This window comes from Clytia hemisphaerica, unplaced genomic scaffold (genome assembly GCF_902728285.1).
Source record: "Clytia hemisphaerica strain Z4C2 unplaced genomic scaffold, Clytia hemisphaerica genome assembly, whole genome shotgun sequence".
Taxonomy (NCBI): Eukaryota; Metazoa; Cnidaria; class Hydrozoa; order Leptothecata; family Clytiidae; genus Clytia; species Clytia hemisphaerica.
The window spans coordinates 643268-652885 of record NW_027103768.1 but is presented as its reverse complement, the minus strand read 5'-3'; the positions used below and the strand labels follow the sequence as shown (position 1 = coordinate 652885).

Genomic DNA, 9618 nt, shown 5'->3' with positions numbered 1-9618 from the left:
ATAATTCAATCCAAAACAATACATAAGCTCAGTTTCCATGTCAAAAACACAGCTGACTGCCCCCAAAATGTGAATGTTTTTGCAAATACCACTTCTTCGGTTACCATCTTTAATTACGTCATATTAAGAAATCCCGGGAAAAAAAGGCGGTATTGACTTAGACGCCCAAAAAGGGCGTAAAAAGAGCTTTCATTTGGTATGTCATGATGCTATGTTTAGAGCAACCATACGGAAATGAGGCCCTAGCAACGGATGCGATTTCCCGTTGCTAAGGAGAAAATTGTATACCAGGGCTCATAAGAAACCCAATATATCGGCAGATATTTATGCTACGGCCTTGAAATTTTCAGGGTATGTTCAGGAAGGATAAAGGATCCTAAAAAGCCCTAAATCCCGAAATTGATGAATTTTTCACCAATTTTCAAAATCTCATATGACTACCCCCTTAAGCTTATTTTTGTACTTCATTGAGTAAAGGCTTGTCAATGAAGAAATTAAAAATGTATTATTTTAAATTGGCTTTAGTTTCAAACCTGCGGTGGTTCCTAAATTTGCATTATTTATGAGACTTAAACATTGTTTTATTACAAAGAAAATGGAGAGATAGTTGGAGTTGAAAACAAGAGCTATGGGGTAGCTTGGAGCTGAATACTTTGAAACTAAAAGAGCTATGCACTTTCGGTTTTATTTTTTGGAACATGCTCAAAATGTTCAAAATTCCGCGAATTCGGGCCCAGTCTCGCTTTGGAAAATTGTAAACAAACATGTGAGCACACCTCCAAAATGGATTCATTTTTCGATTCATTCATGATCTCTCTCATCTATCGAAAGTTGTCGCCAGTGGTAAATATTTCATATGCATTTTGACAGTTTTGGAAAGAGCTTAAATCATTCATTAGAAGTTTGAAGGCACATCTAGCCTGTCTTCAGCTAAATATTATACCAATTCATCTCATTCATCTCAAAATCATAAGCAAATATTCTATAATCATTTTTTGATTTTTTTTTTCTCTTAAAGCTTCATTCATTTTGTGAAGGGATCATCTTCTTCTTTTTTAATTTTCTGTAAAATCTGAAAGTAAATTTCTGACAGTCTTACGTCTATATCTTTTTACTTACTTAAGGATACTTCAGGTTTGATTTGATGATATTCATCTTCTGTCCAGCCAGTTCTTGTTGAGCCCAACGCCCAACACGTGTGATTTGATCGTAGCGTGGTGGCAGCGGAGGTCTTTCGAAGGGGTGCCAAAATACAAAGGGTGCAAAAAGATGCCTCTGATTACTAATTTTGGCGCCTCTTTGCTCTTTTGCACCTTAGGTATGGCAATTTTTGCCCAAAAAGAGAGAAAATACCCCAAAATTTTAGTGCTCGCTTTGCTTGCGTTATAGACCTTTTTTCAAAGAGGACGTCCTGTTGAATAGACCTTTTTTCAAAGAGGCAACCCTGTTGAATAATTATGTAGTCCAGCCATACAAACAATGATACAACAATGCATAATTACTGTTTCATGCATATTGTAATAATTATGCATGGGTGTATCATTGTTTTTCTGCTGGACTACATAATTATTCAACAGGGTGGCCTCTTTGAAAAAAGGTCTATAATTATGTAGTCCAGCCATAAAAACAATGATAGAGCCATGTATAATTACTGTATCATGTATATTGTAATAATTATATGCATGGTTTTATCATTGTTTTTCTGCTGGACTACATAATTATTCAACAGGGTGGCCTCTTTGAAAAAAGGTCTATTTAAAGAAAGATATTTACTTTTCTTAGGGGGCTCATGTATATATATGCAGGAATTTTCTCTTTTTCGAACATCGTCATCATCGTCATCATCAATTACCTTATTGGTATTATATTTTGCGAGTTACAAAATCTTGCAGGTATATACTTAATTTCGTGGTTTTTTTAGGCCAAATTTCGCAAAATTTAATACTGTTTAAATTTTTCAAAAATACAAAATCGCGAAATTAAATACACGCAAAATTTTTTCAAAATAAGTTGAAAATTGAAAATACCTATTTGTTACACTTTAGTTACTATTTTTGTCCCTAGTTATTTTTGGTATGTTTACACCCAATACGTTGTGTTTCAAGCGAAATCAGTCATTTTCTTTCTTTATTTCCACTTTTTGAAAATGCCCAATTTAGTGAATCGCGAAATTTAATACACGCAAATTATGCGATAACATAATTTTTTTTGATAATTTTTGTAACACGTGAAATATAATACCAATAAGGTATGTGCAAATTTTTCGATTTTGAAATGTTTCCCCAATTTTTCCTGAAAAATTTCGTAATTTTCTGAAAAGTTGGGTTTGCGTAAAAGTTCAGAAAATTTTGCATGAATTTTGGAGAAAAAATTAGTGAATGTATGAAATTTGGGTTTGCTGGGGTGCCTCATTAGGTTATTTGATATTTGTGGACCTAATAACTAATAATTGCATGTGTACTTTTAGGCACATTGTGCGGACATTCTTAAGAAAATATAACAGTAACATAAAAATAAAATAGGCAAAAATTGAACTACTATCAGCTTATCATGCCGCTTTTTTTGTGGAGTCACTGTGTAATATTTTCACCGCTAATTTACGAAACAGCACCCCATCTAGCAATAGGTCTTTTCTGACACCCTTCAGTTTTGGGAATAATAGAAAGGTTGGAATAACTGATTGAAACTACTTCTTTACTTGTAACTGTCAGAGAGGAAAAAACTTTTGTCAATCAGTGATTCAGACCATCCTATTATTCTTTTTTCTAAAAGAAGGGTTTCCAAATTAGATGAGGGATGTCAACATTAGACCAACCTACGATACATCTATCAACCAAGAATTATTATGAAAAGTTTAAGTTTGCCTACTTTCGACATCTCTCATCTAATAGCTGACACTCTTTTTTAGAGATGGGAATGATAGGACCTTCAGAATCACTGATTGGCCTCTCAGACCATACTTATTTAAAAAAACAAAACAGTTTCAATTGTTCCGGCGATCGATTTAGAGAACTTTTTTCTAAAGCCTTTGTTAGAATGCAATAGCTATTTATAAGAACAAAGGAAATTTCCGGTTTTTGCTCACTTTAGGCATGATAAGTGACGTCATCAAAAAAAATTTTTGTCAAAAGTTACCTTACATGACAAGGATCTTGTGTGCCGAATTTCATCAAAAAAACCCACTGGATCAAAAGTTAAGGGGTAGTACAGGAACAGCCCACCCCCTAGTTTGAAATCACCCCTAAAAGCCTAATATGGGTTAAGTTTTCTCCAAATTTTAAAATTTCAGATACCATTACAATTTAACTTCAAATTTTCATTCTATGCAAAATGAACTTCTAATATTGTATGTAGAGTTGTGGCCCCTTATTGCAAGAAAACTCATTAATTGGCACACTTTTAAAGTGTTGTTTTTTTAAAAGGTCTCAAAATGTCAACTATTGTAATTCTTTCCGATTGTAAAACACTTTAAGTTGACCCTTTTGGTCACTAACTGTGGAGTTCATAGCACTGTTATTAAAGCAAAAAGCTACTTAAATTTTAAAAGTCGAAATTTACATTCATTCTGTATTTATTTCAAGTAAGATTTGGCTGGCTAATTATCAAAACATTATTGTCAGGTATTACTCACTTGTCATTTTGATGCTCTAAATTCTTTTTGATGACTATTAAAAGTGTCATTTGATGAAGATAATTTCTCTAAATAACACTTATACCTTGGATTTTGTTATATTGAGCCTTTTGATAGGTCATTCTCGTATCACCTTGCATTGAGTTTGTGCAGTTTTTGATATTGCATGAAAAATGGGTCATAGAATAGTCTTTTACATGCACTTGATTGAAATAAGGGGAGGTAACCTTTGAATAACGTTTAATTATCAATGTCTACGTCTGTATGGTATAGTAGAGAGACATGAGAGTTTTATTAAGAAGTAAAATGCTGCATAGGATGCTGTTTTGTCATCATCCAAGGCATCAAGTCATGTTGATTTTATTACTATGACTTTATGTCAAAATTGTTTTTCCTATTTATTGATGATTTTGAAGTATTAGCTCTTTGATAAATGATAAAAGTCTTTCCTTCTTTAACAAATCAATGTTGTTGATTTTTATTGATTCTTGCCAAACGTTTTAATCATCTTTCCTCAAAACATCTTGTGTCCAGATGTCAGGATACAAACGCTTGGTTTCAAACCTTTTATAATATTTCATATATTTCATAATGTTTTATTAGTCAAACCTCTCTTTCAAATCAAAGCCTCAAGAAAATCTTTATAATTGTATTTTCTCTTTATTTCGAGTTGAAGTTCTCTCAATTTCGGACTATTCTCACTGTTTTGATTTTTTCTTATCAACATCAGATGCTAATTAAAAGTTTCGAAAAACTGCAAAACAAAGGTTTTACCATAATTGCTTTTCAAGAAAAAACTGTAAAATTACTGTCAATCCTTTCAAAAGATGACTTGATAATTTTTGACCTCTGTTTGTCTGTACGTCGAGGTTTTATATTCTGTTTGGTTTTTCTATCAAAGATTGATGTGATAATAGTGTTTTGTTGTCAGTGCAAAAATTAATATTGCTTTATGATGTCAACATAGTTGTGAAGATGATTCATGACTTTTCTCTGCTCAGAGGATATTACAGAAAATTACTCTTCTATTGTTTGGATTATGTTAGTTCATTGACGTTGTCATGAAGTTATTTTGCCAATGAACTCTGAATGTTATTTCTGCTTTAGATTTAAAGTACACATGGAGTGTTTGTATAAGTTCGTGAACTCACCCTTATCAACATAGAGTGAATAATTGGTTCGTCGAAAACACTTTGCTACAAAAACATATCATCGTTTGAGTATTAAAAGATTGCAACTGTCATTAAATCTGAAGGCTGGTTCCATTTCTTATCTTGTTTTTGTTCTTTCATTTTAGCTTTGTAAATATCTTTCTAGACGCTCAACACAAAAACTGATAACATCATTATATTGAGTGGTTATGTTGGACTTGTAGTGGCTTACTGTCAATTTCACTGGAAAATTATATTAAAGACTTTTAACAGATAATACTTAGACATGAATTTGAACTTTTTAACAATTTTGGTTTGTTTGGCAGCCTGTAGCTATGGCATGGAGATAACGAATTGGGATCAAGTACGGAATAACCTGCATCGAAAATTAGAGGAGATTTATGAGCGTGATCATGATTTTGTTAAAAAAACTGTTGAAGTAGGAAAATATTTCAAATACTTTGTGACGTCACTGGATAGTGGAGAATATCAGGTACGAACAAACTTTCTTGTTCTTTTTTTTGCAAGTGAAGTAATTTACTATTCTTGAATAGATATCCATTGAATGTTTAATGAAAATGAACCCAGTATGATCCCAAACGTTTCAATGTTATCTTTTCAATTATTGATGATCTTTCCTCATCAATGTTTGATAGATTCTTTCTTCTTTGCTTCATTAAAGCACTAAACAAAACTCTTTTCACTCAAAAGGAAATTCTCGGGCGAAAATCATTCAAAATTATTTGCTATCAGCAAGTAGAAATGGGCAAATACAGAAACTAATTGGGGAGAAAAAAAGAAATGAAATGAACAGTTCTTTTCAGAATCAAAATTTCATTATGTTGGTCCCATTTCCATATATTAGACCTAATTTTAATAATCATTTCATTTTGCCTCCTTCTGTTGGAGCTAATAAAAAATTCTTTAATTTCATTCTGAACAGTGAGGGAACTGTTTTTGTTTTGACTCCATTTTTTATATAAAAACGGCTTCTAAAGATAGAAACACAAAATTGTTTGCCGAATTTGATCCTTTTCCCATTACATTTTATCATGATTTAAAGAATCTGTTATTAGAGGCCGTCCCCTAATTGAAAATTGACCCTTCATGGCGCTAGCCTGTACATGTGAATTGAGAAATGAAGATATTCTATCATTCTTTTTCTAACTTGTCAAATTTCTTCAAAAAAGAGATAATTTTGATCTACGTTTTGCATTTCGAACTTCAAAACTTTCGGTGATGTTTACTAACAACCAGGCCTGCATTTCTGAAGGACCCTTCAAAACAGTGGATAGGTAGAACTTCTCACATAGCATTCAGTTTAGTCATCCAAAAGGAAAAAAAGATGGAGTGTTTTCTTTCAGTTCGAATTACAAGATGCGGTGAAAAAGTCACACAAAGATTTTGTTGCTTAACTTCTATTTTCTCTATAAACCTTTCCCTTGTGTAATCAAACACCTTCTTTTTGTAAACCAACTTCTAATTCTTCTGTAAAATATTTACTCCGCTCTGAAATGTAAACGAGTAAAATGGAACCCCATAGCAGCCTTTAGATTATGTTCCCGAGAGGAAGTATAATTGAGCAAATTTTGTTAGTCTGCGAATATAAAGGTCATGTCAAAGTAATTTATTTCCCCCCTTTTTTGTAGGTTGTAGAAGAAGGAAGCAACGCCCTACCAAGCTGGCTATCTTTTGATACCGAAAGAAATAAACTTCACGGAGTTCCCTTAGAAAAAGACATTCGAAAAGGACTACGTATTATATTCAAGCCGAAGAACAGGAACGAAGTTACCAGAAAACTCACTTTGACTGTCACTAAAGGTAAAAATAATCACGGGTGCAAAGACGCTGCTACTACACTCGCCTCAGTCATCTTTCACGCGAATATCGAGAAAATCACTGGGCATGATCGAGTCAAATTTCTGAGGGAATTTTCACATCGTTTCGATGCAGCTATTGGTGATTTGAAACTTGAATATGGAAACCGTATGGACGGCAATGAAATGTTGTCTTCCAATCTCCGAATGGCCGGCCCTGGTGATCATCCACGAAAAATTGTTGGAGAAGAACCCGGATTCACTGTTTCATGGAAGCTTGCATGTGGGTCTAATATTGAAGGTTTGTTGCTAGATGTTTTTAGTAGACGTCTCTTTGTTTTTGAAAGTGGAGAAAATATTCGAGCTTATCTTGACTTTTTTTATAAAGGGTTTGTACAGAAATGCTTAAGTGGCTTAAAAGCTGGTTTACCATAACTTAACGACTTGGCAATCCGCTTAAAGTCAGCTAAGACGTTCATCTGCTTTTACACTTATGGGATGTAAAAAGTTAATCATTTCTCTTCTTTCTTTTCTTTTGATACATAGGACACCAAGATGTGAGCGTGTTACGAACTTACACCCAACGCGAAGATTTTTCTGACTTCCATTATCCCGTTTTGGGATGGTTTGTTACTTCCTCAAGAACCAAACGCAACCGTCGTGCCCTTGGCGCTGGTGCTACACCCGGAGCAACGCCCTCTATTCAAGGCACGCCAACAGTAATCCCATCAGCAAGTATTGATGTTAGACCTTCCGTTTCTTCCATTCAAATCACGCCCACCAAATCGTTACCACCCATGATTCAAACGTCTGTTATTCCAACAACACAACCAGACACAACTGCCCCACCGACAACAAAAGAAGAAACGACCGCCCCTACTACCACCACAACGACAACGACCACGACCACCGAACCACCCACCACTCAACCGCCCACCACCATCCAACCAACTGTCAATCAAGCTCCTGAAGTTGTAGATGAACACAAATTTGGTGAGATAAAAGTGCAAGAACAGACACCAAAGATCTTTTCAGTTCCTATTGGATTATTCAGAGATGATGATCCTTTGACCATTGACCTTCTCTACATGAACAAAGATGCCAGTTGGTCAACTAATGTTCCTTCATGGATCGCCTACAGAGAAGAACGAAAAATTTACCTTCTACCAGAATCCAAAGATGCCGGTTCACATGATTTCGCTTTGAAAGCCAAAGACGATAAAGGACTTTCAGCTGTTTACAACTTCAAAGTTATTGTCTCTAAAGACCAATTTGTGTACAACTTCAAGTTTAACATGACCTTGGAAATTGAATTCGACTCCATTCAAAATGACCCCATCAAGAAAGTCGAAATCATTCATAAGATCGCTAAAGCTCTTGGATATTCTAATTTGAATCGTATCAAGAATGTCGAATTCAGAAAAGGATCTGTTGTTGTCATTTGGAGTGACGAACTCTTGAAAAATGCTTCTGACTGCAATAATGCTGAGCTAGGTTCACTGGCACGAAGACTTGGTGATACTTCTAGTTTGAACGAAAAGTTGCTTCCGTATACCATTTTGTCATCGGGAGTGACGTCAGTTTCGGACGAGTGTGAAATCGGATTGATACCCTTAGTGAACGATCCAGAAGAAGAGGAGAGTTTGTGGCAACGCATCTTGATTCCCGTCATCGTCATCGTTATCATCCTGCTCATCATCGCGCTCATTCTGTGCTGTGTTTACCGACGCAAGAAGAAGTACGAAACGCAATCCGATAAAGATGAGTCTTACATGAATCAAAAGAAACCCGTCATTTTCTTAGAAGAGTACGAAGAAAAACCAGACTTTGTTTCATTGAAACCTTTGATTTTACCTAATGAAAAGCCACCAGTGCAAGGCTATGGACCTCGCGATGGTTCGCCTGATGGGCCAGAATCATCAACTGCACCATCCACCGAGGATGACGAAAACGCGCCACTCGCTCCAAAATCTCCCAAAGAAACGCGCGGCGGATACAACGCACCGCCACCATACTCCGCTCGTTAAGACATGGATAAGGTTATGCATTCAGTGGCATTTGAACTATACTGGAAGTAGGGAGAGAAATGTTGGTGGAAAGTGAGATGAGGAACGCCGCTCGCTTCGCTGCAATTCAAGGACAGGCAGCACTTTTCGAAGTGGGCTTTCGCGTTTTAGATAGGTTATTTAAACAAATGGAGTTTTCATATATGAACATCAGTCGTCAACCATATTTATATTTTTCGTATGGAACTTCAAACAACAATTTTTAGTTCTTTTTTCGTTGGAATTTCGTGTTTATATTCGAATTTGATAAGCTTTTTTAATTCTGTTATTTTTGTTTGTTCAATTTTTTGTTGAGTTTTATTTTCTTTTTCATACTTTGTTGTTGACTCTTAAGATTTTTTTTCGAAAATTGGGAAAATAGTACCCAGTTCGTAAGAAGGTTTTTTCTCTATACTGACTGCGACCGGAAAATATTCATCATCTTTAATTGGGCTTTTACATGTTCAAATTCTGTTAGTTCCGGTGTTTTCACATCATGCCGGGCAGGGACAACACATCTCTCCTTCAAGGAGTGTTGCAATACTTTTTTCAGTATTTTTACCAATTCTCTGATTTTTACTAAATACTTAATTTTTCTATTAAATATCCAAATGTACAGTGTTTATTTTTGCATCACAGAAACCTTTAGTTTATGAAACTGAAAAATAGTCAATTTTCCGCAGTGAATGTCATTAGGTAGAGTATTCAAATAAGTTTGCTGTTTGCTCGAGTCAATTTTTTTCGTTGTGAAATCAAGTCGAAAATTCTCAAATTCGAAACTAGAATGCCACGGCTAAAAGAAACTTGACTTAAATTTGTGAATGGCAGACAATCATGGTTTGTCAGTAATTTAATTTTTTTAAAGATAGAGTTTTAGATATAGTATCGGAATTCTCTCTCAAAACATTTTGTATGTTGAAAAAAAACAAATCTAAAAAAAATGTTGAAAACTTACAAAACATTATCTGTTTGTT

General features: G+C 34.7%; 1 protein-coding gene across 1 annotated transcript; it reads left to right on the top strand.

The window, feature by feature from the left end:
* The first annotated feature begins 4926 nt into the window (after positions 1–4926).
* On the top strand, positions 4927–9331 carry LOC136805752 (dystroglycan 1-like). Its single transcript, XM_067062296.1, has 3 exons — positions 4927–5275; positions 6432–6900; positions 7146–9331. The coding sequence occupies exons 1-3, from the start codon at positions 5069–5071 to the stop codon at positions 8624–8626; spliced, it is 2157 nt and encodes a 718-aa protein (XP_066918397.1). The 5' UTR covers positions 4927–5068; the 3' UTR covers positions 8627–9331.
* The last annotated feature ends 287 nt before the right edge of the window (positions 9332–9618 follow it).

Excerpts from the sequence above, each read along its gene's own strand:
- LOC136805752 (XM_067062296.1), top strand. The coding sequence starts at position 5,069 with ATGAATTTGAACTTTTTAACAATTTTGGTTTGTTTGGCAGCCTGTAGC. Across the intron at positions 5,276-6,431 it reads TGGATAGTGGAGAATATCAG|GTTGTAGAAGAAGGAAGCAA; the intron begins GTACGAACAAAC and ends CCTTTTTTGTAG. Across the intron at positions 6,901-7,145 it reads ATGTGGGTCTAATATTGAAG|GACACCAAGATGTGAGCGTG; the intron begins GTTTGTTGCTAG and ends TTTGATACATAG.